The following is a 19920-nucleotide window of genomic DNA, read 5'->3' as shown; positions in this document are numbered from 1 at the left end:
TTTGAAAGTGTTACTCTTCCAATTTTATAGACACGGGAACCCAGTTTCCTCGATGTCAAACGGCATGGGTCACATAGTTCCACATGCTGGAATCAGAACTTTAAAGCACATCATCGGACCCTCATTCCACTTCCCTTTCCAATAAATCGCACTGGATCTTAGGGTACTTTATTAACAGGCACTCAGGGGTTCCTCTGCGCTCAAATCAATCTTTTCAAAAAGGAATCCAGAAAGCTTGTCCAGGAGAAGCATTCTGATAGCCAACAACAGAAACTACCTGGCTGATTTTAGCAGAATAGAATTTCTTGAAAGGAGAGTAGTTCATCACAGAAATGTGAGTCAGGCTGGGGAAGTAGGCTTGGAAAACAAGAGGACCAAAGGAAGGCTTGGCAGCTGGAGTCCCCATCTAAGTCGCACCAGAGAACCCAGCCAAGATGGATGGACCCTGTTGCTTTCTCGATGGTACTGGAATCACTGGAATCATGGCCACCACAGCCCTTGGAAACTGGATATCTCCACCCCCCACCAACAGCATGGATCCTCCATCCATCTCCTTTCTTATGACCCGAAGCCAGGCAGGGTCCCTGGATGGCCAAACCCAGGCGCGTGCCCATGCCTTTTCTGCAAAGGCAACTGGAAAAGCATGCCCCTGGCTTGGCTTCCATGGGAGGGGAGAACTTCTACCTCCCACCAAGACTCACTCTATTTCCCAGATAGAGCAAGGGGATTCAGAGCATAGGCAGCCCCTGAAAGTGATAAGTCTGTACTACCCACTCCCCTCAAACACACCTAATTAGAGGTCACCTCTCTGTTTCTAAGCGTCACCGCCTTCCCACCACTCCCCGCATCTTGTCACAGACCTGCTCGGAGGTGCAGAGCGGATGGAGGTGAAAGTGCTCAGGGCGGTGGTTTGTTCATGATTACCCTGACCCGTCGTCCAGGAGCCCCAGATCTGCTTTGCCTCCTGGCTGAGCCAGGGGTTGATGGCTGTTGTGTGGCCACATCAGCAGGAGCTCTGACTTAGAACGGAAGACCGTCTCCCTCCCGGCTGATTGTCCCCGTCTGATTTTCCCCATCCGCCCTGGCAGCGGGCTGAGACCCCTGGTGTGTTGGTGAGGAAGAACGGAGCATGGGTCTGCTTTCCTCTCTGGGGCAAGTTTGGGCCTCACTGAGGTGTTTATCTGCCCCCCGCCCCGCCCCCCGGATCTGCCCTCCTGAGCTCCACGGGGTGGTGTAGTGTGGCCCCCACTGTCGTCCTGCTGCTGGCCCCCGGCTTCTCGGAAGTGGAATATGAGGCAAGCGGCTTGCTGCCTGGCTCCTTCAGCCAAGCCGGCGGGTACCTGCGTGCAGAGGGCTGGGGCCCTTGCAGGGCTTCCTGTGTTCAGCTGTGGGAACCCTGTCCCGGCCACGACCTGTTTCCCCAGCTGTCCACCCTCCTGACCATCTTCTTTCAGCTGCTGCCTGGGCAGCTCGCTGCCACAGACGTGGAGCAACTAGACGCTGGCCTCGCCGGGCCAGCGACTGCTATGGTTCAGCCTGGAGACTCCAGCCCTTTGCTCTCTAGCTCTTCTCCCTTCAGGCACCAGCCTCACCGCCCACTCCCCCCCCACCCCCCCGCCTCCCATGCCTCCCCACATCCCTTCTGGACTCTGTGCCGGGGTCCAGTGGGGCCTACGGGGTTTGGGGCTGCTTTATTAGGGTGTCTGGTAGCTCTGAGGCTCAGGCATGTAATCTTGCTTCTCCCTTTCCACCTGCCGTGGTTCCTTAGGTGGAAAGTGGAAAAGCGAGGGCTTTGGAAACAGAGCTGAATTTGCAGTGGGGACCTGCCACCTATCTGCAATCCTGGGCCATCCTATGCTCTCTCAGCCTCCATGACCCATTCTAGACCGATGCGGATAATGGTGCCAGCGTGAGGCTTCACCGAACTGACGGGCACCTAGTGGATCTATGACCATTTCAGCTTCTCTTCCCTGCCTTGTGCTCATTTCGGCCCCCAGAGACCCAGACCGCCACCCTGCCCAGCCCTGTTCCTATTAACGGCTGCCTACAGGGAGCCCTGAATTGGGGACACAATCTCCGTGGTAACAAGGAGACTAATAATAGGTTCTTCAAGCCTAGAGTACCTCACTGAGGCGTTCTTTTTGATGCAGTAAAAATTACTGAAAGAACACAGAAACAAAGGTTGATTTGAAAGGAATGTCAACACGTGTCTGAGGATTTTTACGTCGTCGGGAGACTACTTGAGAATCTTCCTGCTGGCAGGACTTTTTTTCTAGAGCTCACGTGCACACGGATGGAGTGCAGTGGTGTCATTTAAGATGAACTTTGCTCCCTGGTGTCCCTCCTGTGATTAGTTATACGGCCAAAGGGAAATGATCTGGGTGGGCCCTCATGTAATAACAGGAACCCTGTAAAGACAGAGAGTTCTCACTAGCTGGTGGCAAAAGAGGAAGTCAGAGAGATTCCAGCATGGGAAGGCGTGACTTGCATCTACCGTCCCTGGCCTGAATGTAGCACCGCACCTGAGGAATGCAGGCCCTTCTAGAAGCTGAACCAGCAGAGAACCTCAGGCCCTTAGCTCTGAAGCCCTGAACTCGGCCGGCAACCTTGTGAACTTGGAAGCACATTCTTCCCCAGAGTGGCTTTGGGAAACCCTAAGCAGAGACCCAGTGGAGCCTGCCTGACTTCTGATCCAGAGCACGGAAGGATCATGAGTGGGTGTTGGGTTCAGCTGTTCTGTTCCTGGTAGTTTGTTATGGCAGCAAATAGAAAACGAACACAGCCGCTCACCAGGGACTGGGGGAGTGGGGGACTGGGGTCTATTAGAATTACCAGCACTGCCCAACTATGGAAGCCACTCTTCTGCTCCAGCTGACTGTTGTCACGCAGGAGGCTCTGGGGGGAAGAAACCCAATGTTTCTGGACCTTTCTGTTGTTTAAGAGAGGCCAAAAACTTAGGCTGTGTGAAATATCCTGATTTAAACACACACACACACACACACACACACACACACACACACACACACACACACACACATCACTGGGTAAGGGTAGCTGTGATGCCTTCACTAGAGGGTTTGTCTTGAATGGAGAGTTTCCTCCTCTTTGGTTTGTTTGAGAAGTTGCCTAAAGTCTATTGTCTTTTTTTTTTTTAATTTAATTTTTTTATTTGACAGAGTGAGCACAAGCAGGGGGAGCTGCAGAGGGAGAGGGAGAAGCAGACTTCCCACCAAACAGGGAGTCCAATGTGGGGCTCAATCCCAGCACCCTGGGATCGTGACCTGAGCTGAAGGCAGATGCTTAACTGACTGAGCTGCCCGGGCGTCCCCTAAAGTCTCTTGTCTTGCATACTGTATGCACAGTGAGGTTAGTCTATGTTCCTCTGGAAAGCATTGACTCACAAATTGATAATTCGGTACTGAGGTTTTGAAGAGGACAGTGGAGGGGCTTTGGGAGATAATGTGGGGCTTCGCACCTTCTTGGATATGTGACGAAAATTCACACTCTACTTCGATACCCTTCTAGGCCCCCATCCTGCTAGATGCGTGGGTAGGGAATGGAATTATAGTACAATCCAGTCAACTCACCCAACCAGTCATTTACAGTTTAAGCAGCTCAGTCTCTTTTGAAGACTCTGGTGACCCAGTTGGCCAGCATTCTGCCCTGTGTCGTCCTGCCTGCAGAAGGTGGCCACTTCTGTGGGGTAAGCGTGGCCTACGTGCACCACCTGCATCCAGGTGGTATCCTCTGAATTCTGGCTTGGTCAGGGGTGGAATAGCGGTGCAGGCTCGAGAGGGGCCGTCCCAGGCCACTGCCTAGAATAGTGACCACTAAGATGCAGTGGGTGTCATTTGGCTACTTGGGACCAGCATGGGCAGGACTCCATGGGTGAGCCCACAGCCTGGCTGTTCTCTCTCCCCAAGTCCCTGACCACTGCAGCCACTACACCCAACCCCAGGCCTCCATTCTCCCGTGGGCCCTCTCTGCCTCGTGCCCCTCACTGGGGTCTGTATGTGCCACCACAGGCAGGGAAGGGCTGCCTCAGGCCAACCTGCCAGGAAGCATGCCACTAGCCTAGAAGGTCTCTGGCTTCTGCCCACCTACCTGCTGTCTCCCCTGGGCTAGGAGTAGCCAGCTTTTCTCTCCTGGGGAATGCCCAGGCTGGACGGGGCTGGCTGTGACTTCCCAACATCGTGTTCACTCTCAACACATACAGGCCAAGAGTGATGCAGATGTGTGGGATTTCCCAGTAGGGAAGCCAAAAATGAAATGTGTTTCAGGAGCATTGTCCCTGCTCTGGATATCCTTGCTCAGTGATGGGCTCAGCGATTAGATAATGTATCACACACAAAACAGTCTGAGAAAATCCAGCTCCTGGTTGGAATTCCTCTGCAAAAGGAGGCTTCAGACAACAGTCCTGAGTGGTGCTGGTGGGGGATGGGAACCCATAAAAAGCACTGGTGCAACAGAGGCTGGCCTCTCAGGGCTGGTTGGATATAGAAAAGCACTTGAACGTTTAATTCAATTCAGGACTGCAGATAGCCAGTCCCATCTGTATTGGCTGTGCTGATTTCCTTTCTCTGGTCTGTTCACCTCTTTCGGAGCCCAGTGACGGCATCAGGGGCCTTGACAGGGGCAACCGAAGGTGGGTCACCCTTGACCCATTTTCATGTCAAGTTTGAAATTAGAATGGAAACTTAATCATGGTGCCCTGGGGCTTTTGGCTGTCATCCAGCGGGGCAGTGGGCACCCCCACCCCCAGCACCCCGGTGTTGGATGCTCAAGGTCAGCTGCACGGTTCTCCCCGGAGCCCTCCTTGGGCCCTCCCCGGAGTACTTATTGCCCGGCGGCATTGGGAGCACGCATCAGGGAGGTGGATGTCAACTCTGGGTGTTGTATACAGTTCAGAGACAAGAACAGCCGAGCCAGCCCTAGGACAAGGATGTTCAGAAGGCAGTAGGAGTGTAAGAGTGAAGACCAGGTTTACTCTGAAGCCTGGCAATCTGGGTTCAAATCCCAGCTCTACCAGTCACTGACTTATGCAAGAGGGGTAACAACTTGCCCAAGTTGTTACCCCTCTTCGGCCTCAGTTTCCACATCCGTGAGATGGGGATGATATTAGTACCCACCTCATGGGGCTGTGTACACTACAAAAATGGAAGCATATGTAAAATGCTCAGTCTCTTCTGGCACAAGCCTCTTCAGTAGATGCTTGTGGTTGCTATTTGGGGCGCCTGGTGGCTCAGTTGGTTAAGCGACCCTTGATTTCAGCTCAGGCCATGATCTCAGGGTCATAAGATCGAACCCCGTGTCAGGATCCGTGCTCAGTGCACAGTTTGCTTCTCTTGCTCTCCCTCAGACCCTCCCCCCTACCTGCACACACACTCTCTCTCTTTCTCAAATAAATAAATAAAAAAGTTTACCTGAATGAATATTCAGAAGCTTCGGGTCCCATTTAGAAAATGGTTGAAAACAAGAGTGTTTAACCTAGGATCTGAGAAACCATTAAAATTGGAAATGGTACATATATATCCTGATGTTTAATTTTCTGAGAGATTCATTAGAGTCTTAAAAGATTTTATGATTCAAAGGAGATCAAGCGGAACTGGAGTGCTGAGCGATAGCAACAAGGAAGGCAGAGTAAAGACAAATCTCTGGTTTTAAGGGAACTAAGTATCGGAACACATTGGGCTACTTGTAACCGTTCCCTCCCCTCTCCCTGTGGGTTTCACTCACCCCCTGCAGCACTGCATTTAGTCCAGCTCGGTCTCAGCTCCAGCTCCTCCTTCCTTTATTCCCTAGGGGTTGGCATGGTCTCCCTCTCCACCCTCCCGCCCGCCCCCCATACACACGTGCTTTTTTTAAGCTGAGAATGTTTCTTTCAGCACCAGCAGGGATGACTTGTCTAAACCCCACTCTGTGCCCTCTGGCCCTTCTTCCACATAAATTGGGAGGAGAGGCCCTTTGGAGAAATCCCTCATCTTCAATCCCCGTGAGAGTTTCTGACAAACAACTTCCCAACTCAAACTACTAATCTGATCTGTTCGCAATAATAATGACATATTTTAAATCTCTTTTTTTTTTTTTTTGAGAAAGAGAGAGAGCATGAGTGGGGGGAGGGGCAGAGGGAGAGAATCTCCAGCAAACTCCCCGCTGAGTGCAGAGCTGGACGCGGGGCTTGATCTCACAACTCTGAGATCATGACCTGAGATCTATAAGATACTGTAATCCCTCATTTCTGTAATCCCTCTTCTCTACTAGACTGAGAGCTCCTATTCATCTATCTTACTCATTTTTCAGTCCCAGTCCCTAGCACAGAAACGCTGACAGAATGGAGTATAAGTGAAGATGAGTTCCCTGCCTGAATGGCAGAGAAATCTCCTCTACCTTCTGTGAATGGCAGGGAGAACTAGGGGGCTGTATCTGATGGGACTTCTTGTGGGGATTCTGCCAATCTGCCAGGACGGCTGCAAGCCAGCCTGTAGGACAGGCAGCCATTTGGGCTTTTGGAAGATAAGGAGCTGTCAACACAAGTGGAGTAATTGGGAAGAACTGGTGGGAAAGTAGCCTTGGCCTCATAGATTTCCACCATCGATTAGATAAGGGAATAGTGTGTAATTGGCAATGTGCTGGCAGCGAGACGTGCTTTGAAGTTTCAGGCTGATTATGCTGGGGGATGGCTCTGGTCTCTGGCTGGCCGGGTCGCAGCCGTACCCCAGGTGTCCAGGGGATAACCTACTTGATCAAGGGCAGGAAAGGGTGGCTGCTCTTTGGGTCAGCAGACAGCACATCTCTCTCCCTCGAGGTGTCAGTGGGAAGTCCCTTGCCCCTGCTCCTTCGGGGGCTTATATGGAGAGAGTATCAGCCGCTTGCAAAAGCTCTGGTCTCTGGAAAGAGATATGGGCAGGTACCCAGCCCTGGCTAGGAGACCTTGAGCTTGCAGGATGGGGGGCGCAGCTGCCTGAAGGTGGCTTAGGGTCTGCTGGTGGGAAACTCCTTCCCTGCAGCACTAACCCCCCGTGAGGACCGTGTGGATACTGTGGCTCGTTATGGAGAACACAGTCAGCAGGCTGCGGAGGGAGCCAGTTTCCCATTTCCCCATGAGAGATCGCAGGAGGGCAATAAAGCTCCTTCTGGAATTATTTCATTTAAAAGCTTCTGACAAAGAGCAGGCACGCGGTCTTGCACATTGCACTTTCACCCTCCAGAGTTTTCCCGCTGATCTCATTTTCTCCCCTGCTTCAGCTCCATGATAGAGGTGAGGTCTTAGTCCCACCATTTGGTGGACAAGGGAGCGCTCACTTTATTTGCTGACAAGGGGTTCTCAGTTAAAAAATAAAGTTGGTCCCAACCCAAAGGTGCTGTAGGGGTAGACAGCGTTTCCCGTCTTCCCTTCTAAGTTTTTTGGTTGGCTAAAAATTAAGTGGACATAAGACAGAGTAATGGGAGAAAAGCAAGTTTCTTACGTACGGGAGCCCCTTTGGAAACATGAGACTCCCTGGCAGGCAGGTCACTGAGGCTTAGAGATCATAACCAAGCTCAAGGAGAAGAGGATCAGGGGTCTGGGGCTTCAAAGGGAGGACGAAGACATTTCACAGAAAGATGAAAGGGGACAAATGTTTGATAAACAAATGTTCCCCAGGCCATGCAGATAACTCTTTCTGATATCAAAAGTTATCTCTGGCAATAGCTCTCTCTTCCTGGTACAGCCCCTCTAGCTAAATTCTTTTAGGCACTTAAGGGGGAGGTAAAAAGATCTTCTTGAGTCTGCTCAGCCCTGATTCCTGATTGTCTTCAGTCTCGAAATAATCCACATGTCAAAGCGGTACATTCTGGGGTGATGTATTTGGCTCCTCTCGATCCCCAAAAGACCCAGCTTAGGCTCTTGGTCTTCATGCAAAAGGATAGGTGGTCTATAACGGAGGCGAGCTGTGAAGGCTTCCCCACATGCCAGGCCAGTCCTGATGTGTTCTCTGCCACCCAACCAGAGTCCCTGCAGTGCTCTGCCTTGACAAATGTGGCAGGATTCCAAGGCATCCATTTCTGGGTGCAGGGGCAGATCCCTCAGTGGAGCGAGCTAAGCAGGGGGTGATGGTATAATGGCTCAGATCACTTCCCAGGAGAGGGGAGGAAGCAGCAGGGTGACCGCATCCACCATAGCGCCCAAATGCCCAGAAAGCTCTTACTCTTCCTCTGCATCACTGTGAGCACCAGTGGGCCTAACTGAAACTCTCCGGAGCTTGGGAGACGTTTGGGGCTTGGCAAAACACAAAACACTCTTTCTTTCTCAGTCACGTAGCACTTTTTTCTGCTTTCCATTTTGCACGGCCTGTTTACTAGGAGTGAAATTGAATCCATATGTTTCAAGTTGTCGATTATCTTGATCCTCCGCGGCATGATTTTCTTTAAGATGGTTTGGGGTGCCAAAGTGGTGGATCTTTTGCCTTAGAAGGAGGACACCACATCTTGCCACAAGAGAGTATAAACTTCTAAGGGAGCACGTTTGGCCTTTTGGTAAAGCCCTCCCAGGAGTAAGAAAACACACACTCTCCTCTTAGGGTCTGCAGAGCAAGAGACCAGGGTCATATTCTTCCCCTCGTGGTTTCCCATTAGGAATCGGCCATGGCTGTTTGGGGGCAGGCAGGGAAAGGGGCCTTCAGTCTCTCCCCCGGTTTCTCTCCCTGAGAAACAGAGACTTTCAGCTTCTGTCACCCTGATGGTATCTGTTTACCTTCCTATCAAAGTCGTGTCCTTAGGGAGGAGTACAGGATTTGGTCCCCACTTGTTATTTCCTTTTCAGCACAAAAGAGAGAAGGGCTTTTCTCTAAAGAGCCTATTCTAGCACTTTCTCAGGGGTAGCAAGCATTGTGTTAAGACACCTGAAAATGACAAAGACACCAAAGAGCCATGGTATTTTCTGGAGAGCCCGACCAAAGCCCAGGCTGACAGAAGCGATTTGGAAGGCAGGTATTTATCTGCTTTCTTTGGAGGAAATCCTAGCATATATTCCGTGGCACCTGATGCACCCAGGATTGTTGTGTGTGTCAACCCTATACCCAGAAAATGTAAGTTCCCTTTACATTGCATGTGATTTTAGGAGTGAGGGGATGTTCTGTGCCACACTCATGTACTTACACACAACCTGCGTGCACCCCTACACACACACACACACACACACACACACACACGAGTGTCTGATGACTGGAAGTCTACAATTTGAATTGTATTCCTTTAAGTACAAACATCAACTATAAGATGAACAAGGTCTGAGGATCTTATGTAAACATGGTGTTTATAGCTGATAACATTGTATTGTATAATTGAACTTTGCTAAGAGGGTAGAACCTAAATGTTCTCTCGCACACAGAAAAAGATAATCATGAGAGGTTAATTAAACAGATGGTGGAAATACTTCCACAATGCATATGTATATCAAATAACCACGGTGTACACTTTAAATATCTTACCATTTTAGGGGCGCCTGCGTGGCTCAATTGGTTAAGCGCCCAACTCTTGGTTTTGGCTCAGGTCATGATCTCAGGGTTGTGAGATGGAGCCCCGTGTCAGGCTCTGCACTCATCGGGGAGGCTGCTTGAGATTCTCTCTCTCCCTCTGCCCCTCCACCCCTAAAATAAATAAATAAAATCTTTTTTAAAAATAAAAAAATAAAGATCTCACAATTTTATATGTTAATTATACCTCAGTAAAGCTGAAATAAAACAAAAATCAGAAAAACCAAGTAAACAAACAACAAAAGATAGAATTATATTTCTTTAGCCTAAGCCCTTTGTTCTTGGTAAACTGCTAAGGACCTTGGAGCTTCAGGTTCTAGGCATTTTGGCGAGGAGAAGCTGGGAAAGAGGACCTGAGGGTTTTGGGGGGGCTCCACAGTGGTGGTGCTTTGTGGAAGCCCCACCAAGGGGTGGGGTTGAGGTAAGAGTGTCCAGAGCAGAGAGAAAAGGGATTTGCTTTACAAATCAGTGAACGGCCTGCTAGCTCTGCATTTTGGGTTTTTTTTAAAACTGGAAGCTATCTTGTTTTTAACAATATGTCATAAAGCCTTCAAGAAGTTATTGTACAGGGGCACCTGGCTCACTTGGTAGAGCATGCGACTCTTGATCTGGGGGTTGTGAGTTCGAGCCCCATGTTGGGCATAGAGCCTACTAAAAAAACAAAAATACATAATACATACTTTAAAAAGAAGATGTTACTGTACAATTTATGATGGAGATGCCTGCTCCTTGGAACCTGAGGGAACTGTACCCGATCTTGGGGTGTGGGTATCGTTTTGTGTGTATGTTTGAATTGCATCTTCTGAACAGAGTCCATAGCTTTCATCAGAATCATAAAGAGGTCCTGAGGAATGGGAGCCCGAGACCTAGCAATGTAGCCTGAGCCTCTGAAGCCGTTGAGGGTCAGTGGCGCTCTCACCAGCCCGCTGGGGTACGGGCGCTAGGACAGGTCCGCTGGCTCTCGCACCTGCCTGCCCACCCCAGACCTTGGAGGGCCCTCTGCCATCACGTGAGCACCATCCTTCAAAGGTCTTTGTGTCCCCTTTGGGTTTAAAACAAAAGCTCAGGAGCGCCTCGGGTGGCTCGGTCAGTCGAGCGTCTGACTTCGGCGGGGCTTGTGATCTTGGGGTCCTGGGATCCAGCCCCGCGTCGGGCTCCCTGCTCGGTGCGGAGTCTGCTTGTCCCTCTCCCTCTGCCCCTTCCCCCTGTGCGTGCTCTCTCTTTCAAATAAATAAATACAGTCTTTAGAAGAAAAAAGGAAAGTGAACATTTTTTCTGACCATAAAAGGAGAAACTTAGAAAATACAGAAAAACAGAGTGAAGAAAATACAAATCAATCATAATCCTACTAAAGAATTAACCACTGTAAACATTTTGAGGTGTTCCCTTCCAGATTTTCTCTTCTTCTTCTGTATTTTTAAGACAGAGTTGAGATCGTAGTATGTCTATGAACAGAGCCCCTTTTCACTTAACATGACATCATAATCATCTCGCCTGCCATTAAAAAGTCTTCATTAGCATCACGTTCCTCGGCTTCACAATTATTCCATTATATGGCTTCCATACCCGTTCTTCTATCATTGGGCATTTGCATTGTTCCTAGCTTTTTGCTTTAATAAATAATTCAGTGAAAAGCCTCTTTGGGCAACAAGCCATGCTTACATCTTAGATTATTTCTTTCTGGTAGATTCCTAGAAGTCTCCTTTGTGCTTTGTAGGTATCGCGAGTTAAGATGTTGCCGAGACCCATCTGGGAAGTGTGGATATTGCTAAGGAGCGCAGGCCGTGAGATGGGGCCAAGCAACAACATCCACTGGGTGCTGTGGGCACAGCGGAGGCTTACGAAATGAGAGCCAGTCTAGGTCTTTGAGGACTTCATCGTGTAGTGCAGAGCCACAACACACATAAATAGCCTAACGGAAGAGATACTTGATCTCAGAACGTTGGGGGAGCCATGCATGAGTTTCAGAATGGGAGAGGGGTTTTTATGTGTATTCGTATTGCACTTTCTGGAGAAGGAGCTTTCAACAGAGTCTTTTCATCTATACAGCTGTAAGGAATTCCCTATTTAGTGATGGTTTTGGGTGTGTGGATGGGAAGTCAATTAATTTTCCCTATTTTTTCTTTTGCTATTTTATAGTTTTTTTATGATAGAAAAATAAGGCATGTGGGTGCCTCAGTCAGGCAAGCCTTGGATTTCGGCTCAGGTCCTGATCGCAGGGTCCCGGGATGGAGCCCCGCCTCGGGCTCTGCGCTCATTGGGGAATGTGCTTGTCCCTCTGCCCTTCCCCCCCACTTGTGCTCTCCCTCTCTCTCGCTCAAATAAATAAAATCTTTAAAAAAATAGGGAGTGTAATGGAAAGATAAGAAACTTCTCCTCATGTGCCATTAAGATGACAGAAAGAGTATACTAATATGACAGGCAGGGTCCTGGTTTGGGGGGGACCTTGAGGTAGGGCATAGGAGAGGCTACAGCCCCTACCCAGCAGGTGTGAGGCAGATTTTGGCAGCATTAGTCACCTGTCCCTGCAGTGACCTACCAATCCGTTTACATATAAATCTGCTCCTGCCAGCACGAGCGGGTGTTACATGAGCATAATGCCTACAGGATCATGTTATCAGAACATTATGTTTCGCAAGTGCATGGCACATTTGATAATAGAAACCAATGTTTCCTCATCCCTCTCCCAGAGCCTTAGTCCTCAACTGGTTGCTAAGAGTTAAAGGAGCTTCTTACTGATCATTCATGGTCATCAGAAAAGCCAGTCAGCTCTGCCAACATGGAAAGGGCAAGGAGATGTGGTCATTGTGTGGCTTCCAGGCCTTTCATTCAGGGTCAGAATTAAATGTGTGTGTGGAAATTGACAGCCGTCGATCGTATTTATTTTCCAAAATCTGTTCTGACCACGTCTGTTGTTTGGCTAGTTCTTCCACTGGGAAGATGAGAGGCACAGGCCAGATGGTGGCCTTGTCTAGGCATTTCCATGGGACAGACACCCACAGTTGCAAGGACCCCCCCAGAACCCTGTCTCAGCTCAGCTTGTTGTGAGATTTCATGGGTGCTGTCAAGTTCAATGCCCACAGTCAGGACAACTGGGAGGGGAGTGCGTGTCTCGTTGCTCCCTTTCCCTGGGGTATGCACCCCCATCTGTGGCTGGAGTGGACAGGTCCCCAGTTGGAGGGTCAATGTGCAGAGCATGACTAGACAAGAGAGACCAGCCATAGGCAGACACGTGCCCTGACTCAGAAGCTCCCCAGGTCTTTCCGCCTAGCAACCTTTAATCTGGTGTACTAACAAAATCCATGTAATTCTATTATTATTAACTGTTATTATTGTTATCATTATCGTTATTATTAAGTTCCAGTTGGCTGTCTCTACAGGTTCAGCTGAGTTGTTTTCCTTCCCTCACTCTTGGCTTCTACAGAATAGATCCCTCTCTCATTCCCTGTCACTCTTGTTTCCATTGATCCTTTGTTTTCTCCAGACCCAGAATCACTTAGTCTCCCAAAGGGCTTGAATCTACCTGTAATATATGCGCCCAGTACAGTCATCACATAAGCCTAATTGTCAGTTGGCCTCAGCTGCATTGGCCAAAAGCACCAAACCCCACCATGAGCCAGATGGAGGTCTGGGAGGAGCCAGCCACTGCCCACCCCTCAGATACAGGGAATACCCACTCTTCCCGTCAAGAGCGGGAAAACAGTAAGCAAACATATCTCTGACCACTGCCAGCCCTAATCCATAATGCCAAATAAACAAGCAGGATAACACTCCAAATATGATCCTTTGTTTGTGGTTGTAGGGGAGACAGCTAAAAGCTTAGACCTCCGGAGGATATCGTTAAGAAATTTCTTCCTCGTATTTAATCAGACTTGCCTTGGCTATGACTTAAGCTTGCATATTCTGGTTCTATCCAGACAGAGACACTCTTCTCTTCCCTACATATGATATTTCTAATAATACATCTTTAATACACTATGTTTTACATATAAAACATCTCATATGGAAGATAATTTTAATAAAACATTTTATATGTAAAAAGATGATATTGTATACTTCGATAGGACTTATATTTAAATGTTACCTTTATCAGTATTTTACAAGTAAAATATACTTGTGTAAAAAGTGTTATAGACTTAGAGACACGAAACATGAAATGAAGCGTTTTATATTATATACTGGCAAATATTTAAAAACCTGTCCAAAATATAGGCTATTTAAATATATTAAAAGGAGTCAGTATTTAAATCCGTGGTTTTAAATACTGACTCCTTTTAATAAGTCATTCGACTTAAATATTAAAATAATTACATGTGGGTTATATTACAAATATAATAGGGATTAGGTAACTTTTGCGTAAGTAACCGGGGCCACCAAACACCTTCGGTTGTCAAGAGGACTCTCAGATCGGGTCTGGTCCGCCCGGAGAGTTAGCGTGTGCGGGCCACAGCGCCCCCTACCGCTGCGCACACCCGCGCCCTCACGGCTGTCTTTGCTCCCGCCCGCAGGCATTGGCAAGAACGTCATCTGCGACCGCACGGCCACCCCGCTGGACGCCTTCCGCATGATGTCGGCCGCCCACTACTACCCCAAGCTCATGAGCATCATGGGCAACGTGCTGCGCTTCCTGCCGGCCTTCGTGCGCATGAAGCAGCTCATCGAGGAGGGCTACGTGGGCGAGCTGCTGGTGTGCGAGGTGCAGGTGCACAGCGGCAGCCTGCTGGGCAAGAAGTACAACTGGAGCTGCGACGACCTGATGGGCGGCGGCGGCCTGCACTCGGTGGGCACCTACATCATCGACCTGCTCACCTTCCTCACTGGCCAGAAGGCCGTCAAGGTCCACGGGCTGCTGAAGACCTTCGTGAAGCAGACCGACCACATCAAGGGCATCCGCCAGATCACCAGCGACGACTTCTGCACCTTCCAGATGGTGCTGGAGGGCGGGGTGTGCTGCACCGTCACCCTCAACTTCAACGTGCCCGGCGACTTCAAGCAGGACGTGACCGTGGTGGGCTCGGCCGGGCGCCTGCTAGCGGTGGGCACAGACCTGTACGGGCAGCGCAACGGCGCCCCACAGCAGGAGCTGCTGCTGCAGGACGCCACGCCCATCAGCAACTCCCTGCTGCCCGAGAAGGCCTTCAGCGACATCCCGTCGCCCTACCTGCGCGGCACCATCAAGATGATGCAGGCCGTGCGCCAGGCCTTCCAGGACCAGGACGACCGGCGCACGTGGGACGGGCGGCCGCTCACCATGGCCGCCACCTTCGATGACTGCCTGTACGCCCTGTGCGTGGTGGACACCATCAAGAGGTCCAGCCAGACGGGCGAGTGGCAGAACATTGCCATCATGACCGAGGAGCCCGAGCTGAGCCCCGCCTACCTGATCAGCGAGGCCATGCGACGCAGCAGGATGTCCCTGTACTGTTAGCGCAGGACTGGGGACCTGGGGGGGATGCAGGTGCTCCACGTGGAGCCCAGAGAGGGAGGGAAGGGGGGGGGGGGGGCAGAGGCGGCCTGGAGGAGTGCCCGGCGGGAAGGTGGAGAGGGGGCAGTGTGAGTAAGTGGCATCTGAGGAGGTGAATCCCAGCCCGGGTGAGGGGCACTGAGGAAGACTGTCGGCAGGCCGAGCTAGTAACAGCCTGGGAGTATTGGGGGGGGGGGCAGAGGGGCGCCTGCCATTCCTGATGTCATGCCTGCCGGCCATTTGCATGAAGGAGAAAGGCTTAGCTTCTGTTGCCCCTTATCATGAGAAGCAGAGAGGGCGTGCTTTCCTCCTCACCTCATCCACCCCCTTCACCTTGGCCTCCTTGGCAAGCCATAGTCTCCTGCCATCGGTGGGCAAGCTCAGTGGGTGTTGGCTCCCCAACCCCTGCCCCGCCCCGCACCGGCTGCACCTGCTTCTAGCAGGAGAAGGCACATCCCCATCTGTCCGCAGAAGCCTATTAGTCTGGGGAGAAGTAGGGGTACAGTGGGCTCATGAGAACATTCAAATTCCAGGAAGCCACTTAAAATGTCTGGAGGAAAGAGCACTTGGTAGCAAAGTGCACAGCGATCTTGATGGATTGGTGTTCCTCACAGGAAGCAGGAAGGAGTGTCTTCCCAATTGGTTCATTGCCTCTCGCCCGGCCTGAGATGGGGTAAGGGAGGGCCAGGAACAGCAAGTGAGCCAGAAGGAGAGCCCCAGAGCACACGGGGCCTGGAGACAGATGAGGCAGAGAATCCACTAGCCCTTTGGGTTTGCCAGCAATTAAAAAATTGCAAGGAGCCACCTTATACTACTACTTCGGGTGGGGTAGAACTGAGTGTAGGGGATCTTGCTACTGAAGTGTCGTTTTACGTGGCTCTCCGGCAGGGTCAAAGGCACAGCAGAAGTGGGTCTGACCACAGGCTCACTTGCTGGGGCCGCCCCCAGTGTTGCAGTGGGGATCTCCCAGCAGGTGGGAAGGTGAGCCAGCCCTGGATGGGCTTTGGGCTCCAACCCCCATGTCTCCTACAGAGCTGGTAAAGGACTTTTAGGAGATTCACCCAGCTTCGTGGATGTAAAAGGGAAGCCTTCAGTTCCACGCAGATAATAATCTTCTTCCCTTAAAAGAAAAAAAAGGTCAAGGCTCTTTTCCTTAGCTTTGACCTTTGCTTTTAAGATGCTGACACCTGCCAGTTTTTGAATAGGTATTAAACAAAAGGACAACCAGGAACATAATGTTCAGTGTTTCTAATATGGGGTTTTAGAGCTCTCAGGGGTGTGTCTTCATGTAGGGTTGAGAAGGTTAATGTTGGAGAAAACCGTATTCTTCCTTTCCTTTGTCTCTTGTTTCTCTTGTCTTGTCACTCTCTGCTTCTAGAGCTTTTACTGGAGATGGTAGCTGCAGTCTTGGAGCAGGTAGTTCCAAAGGGAACAACTGAAGATACACACACACACACACACACACACACACACACACACACATGCACAAATTAAGGGTTGGTCAGTGTTCACCACCATCAAATGTCACTGAAACAGTTCTTAAAAATTCAGACCTTTCTCGAAAGAAACACCAAGTTAAACAGCTTGAAAACAGGGGATTAACCTTTTCCTAATCCTTCATTCCGCATCGACGTTTGTCAGGCTTGGATGCAGAGACCATTGCTTGTAAATCTACATGGCTCTTCTTTACAGGTCACAGAAATCCAAAAGTTGTCTCTGGCACACAGCTGAGGTGTCGACATCTCTTCAGGTGACTGGTGGTAGAATCGGAAGGGAATTTAAGGGGCCGTGAGACTGCCCCCCTCACCCCCCTGCCGCCCCCTGCCAGGATCCCAGGCTCTGAGGAGGCAGAATCTGAAAATGAACAGAATAGTCCGTTGTATCATCCATCCTCCTTCCAGGATCGATACACACTGCGTCACCCCTGGCTGCCCGTGGGTGCAGGGTGGGCATGCCCAAACCCCACGGGAATGTTGGTCATTTTCTAGCACAGAGGAAGAAGGATTGCCTTCCCGGAAAGAGTCACCCTACTTCCTGGGGGCCCCATTGCAACCTGGCTAGGTTAGTCAGCTGACACTCTCCGGGGTACGTGATGTTCCCTGACATCACGACTTCGTAACGAGCATGCCGGCTTTTGTGGCTGTCAATTCAAAACTAGACATTTAGTAGAAGGAACGAGTCCCAGTAATAGTTTGGGCAGAGGGCTGTGCAGTGGACTGTTTGGGTTCAGGTTCTCCTAAATTGCCCTCTGGGTAAATAACTCTTGTAGACACTGAGTGGAAAGAATTTTTTTCCCTATCTAGCCCAAAAGCCTGTGATTAAGGATGAAGGGAGAGGGAACTAGATGATTCTATGGGTCTCATTTTCCTAAGTCGTTTATAATCTAAGTAGGGCTGTTCCAGGGGTTTCAATTTTATGTTTCTGTACTTAACCAAAAGACTTGGGAAATTGTTTTGTTTTGTTTTGTTTTTTTCTTTCAAAGGCTTCTGAGTTCTGTGATAAATATTCAGTGTCTAAAACAAAAAATTCTCATTTGGGGCTAGGGTATATAGAAAGAAAAGATATATTCTTTTTTTTTTTTAAAGATTTTATTTATTTATTTGAGAGAGAGAGAGAATGAGAGACAGAGAGCATGAGAGGGAAGAGGGTCAGAGGGAGAAGCAGACTCCCCGCTGAGCAGGGAGCCCGACGTGGGACTCAGTCCCGGGACTCCAGGATCGTGACCTGAGCCGAAGGCAGCCGCTTAACCGACTGAGCCACCCAGGCGCCCAAGAAAAGATATATTCTTGAAGCATGAAAAATATTTTAGTAAGCACTCAAATTTTATTTACTGAAGTGCATGTAGTAGGTAGATGCAGGAAGGAGAGGAACTAAGTAGTTCATTTGTAAATACAAAACTTATAGGAAATGAGTTTAAGATACTTCTTTAGTGCTCCTTTTTGCCCCTGGACGACCACTTGCAAAGCCTTGATTGAGAGCCATAATAGGGAGCTGAGATGTCAGGCTTTCGACAAAGCCTCCTTCGGGCAAAGCCCAGCACCTCCTAGTGTGCTCGGGGGACTGGATACCATTGGGCAACTGTGACCCAGGACGAGGCCCCCGCAGCAATCCAGCCTCTTTCCGTTCTGGTTACGGTGTTTCAAAGACCCTGTGTAGAGGAGGCACCATTTTAGGGTCTTCACATTTAGTCTCTATTGCTTGATTTGTGTGGATGCCTCTGGTCCTGGAAATTTGGGCTCATGCTCCTGGCTGCTCATGCTACTGGTTGAGAGAGGTTGGAGGTCAGTGGTTCTTACCTGGTATTCGCACATGTTTGGAATGCTCTGGGCTTACTTGGAAAGTTTGGATTCTCATGAGTTTGCTTGAGTCCATGACCACTGTCCGCTCTTGCATGATTTCTCCTCTCAATGGGAGACACAGTGCAGGGTACCACACATGCTCCCTGCCTCCCCGGTGGCGATTATCTGTGGGTCGGGTGTATCTGGACTCTCTAGGGACAGTCTTGGCTGACTCCAAGACAAACTTCTCCCGGACCCCTTCTCCATCGACAGAGAGCCACCAAGTACCCTCTGTGCGCTAACATTTCTCGATCATCCACTGTGTGCAGGGTATTTTAGGTAAATTATGTCATTGAATCCCCCCAATGACCCTGTGGTATTAGGTATTGTTCTTCCCATGACACACATTAGAAAATCAAGGCTCTTACGGGAAGAGTAGCTTGCCCAAAGTCACACAACTATTAGGCAGAAGTGGAGTCCCCTGAAGTCAAAACTTTTCTTCTCCAAACCACGTGGCCTCCTGAGAAGAAAGACTTGTACCCCTGCCGTTCTTGCCAGGAAGGAGGGCACTCCTTGTTGAGCACTGAGGGGGCCTCTCTTGCCATTCCGCGGAGCCTCCCGTGACTCATGCTGAATGTGACCTGCCTGAGCCTCTCCCCAACTGCTGTCCACATCCTCCTGTTGAGCAGGATCCCACATTTGATGGTGTGGCAGAAGGTTCCTTATAGAACTGCAAATAGAAGCAGTTGATTTTTCTTCCCCTTCCAAAATGGAAATGGCACTCCGCTTCTTTTAAAATCGACTTCCTAAGTTGATTCTGATCGGAGGTGATGCAGGAAACCACAGAGTTGGGACTTTTCAAGACACCATTGGCCCACTATTACAGGTGGCCTTGGATTTCGCTCTGGGTGGTCTAACAATAGGAAAATGTCTTCTCAGGGAGTGGGGCTTTTAGAGGTCATTTGTTTGTGACTCCGATTTACCTGTGCATTTTATTCATACCTCTACACTCTCAACTCTCCTTACCTCCTCTTCTTACCCAACTGTTGAATTTGAGCTGGGTCATAAAGTAGGTGTCGGGTGGCATCGTTTTTCTTCCGGTGGATATGGGGCTTAGATTTCAGCATGCTGGGGGACATCCTGGGGAGAAAGCAGCTCTGGTGGCATCTGAAGGGACTCCAGAGCCCAGTGTCTTCACATCCTTTATTTTATATCCCAGAGAAGTTAAGTGATGGCAGAGGTCACACTGCTTCTTAGGGGTAGAACCAGGACTAGAAGCCCCACGTTTCAAGTCCCACCTTGCCACACACAGCACCTTCAGAGCCCTCAGCTGGGGACAGGGAGGCGGAGGGGTGCAGTGGCCTGTCTGAGGTCCCGTGGCTAGTTCGCGGAGGAGTCAGGATTAGGACTCAGACCTGCAACTGACTATTCCCTGAGCTACTGTGGGTAAATCCATGTTTTAGCAACTCAATTATGTCTCCAGTATACTCGGAAACTAGCTGGTTGTTTTTTGGGTTTTTTTTTTTTTTTTAAGATTTCTTATTTTTTTATTTGACACAGAGAGAGAGACAGCAAGAGAGAGAACACAAGCAGGGGGAGTGGGAGAGGGAGAAGCAGGCTTCCTGCGGAGCAGGGAGCCCGATGCAGGGCTCGATCCCAGGGCCCT

At 49.9% G+C, this 19920-nt stretch overlaps 1 protein-coding gene across 3 annotated transcripts in view; it reads left to right on the top strand.

The window, feature by feature from the left end:
• The window catches only part of GFOD1 (Gfo/Idh/MocA-like oxidoreductase domain containing 1), a 106022-nt gene extending 88417 nt beyond the window's left edge, over window positions 1-17605 (top strand). For 2 of the 3 annotated variants that reach the window (XM_025891095.2, XM_025891096.2), the window contains exon 2: window positions 14021-17605. In XM_025891095.2, coding sequence (XP_025746880.1) covers window positions 14021-14940 — 920 coding nt within the window. In that variant the 3' untranslated portion in view covers window positions 14941-17605. Of the gene's footprint in view, window positions 1-8886; window positions 9066-14020 lie in introns of those variants that run through there. The other variant, XM_073877589.1, reaches the window with a different exon arrangement.
• The last annotated feature ends 2315 nt before the right edge of the window (window positions 17606-19920 follow it).

Source organism: Callorhinus ursinus, unplaced genomic scaffold (assembly GCF_003265705.2).
Source record: "Callorhinus ursinus isolate GAN/ISIS: 27379988/994484 unplaced genomic scaffold, GSC_fseal_2.0 scaffold26, whole genome shotgun sequence".
Taxonomy (NCBI): domain Eukaryota; kingdom Metazoa; phylum Chordata; class Mammalia; order Carnivora; family Otariidae; genus Callorhinus; species Callorhinus ursinus.
The sequence above is the reverse complement of the archived record's forward strand: the minus strand, read 5'-3'. Positions and strand labels throughout refer to the sequence as shown.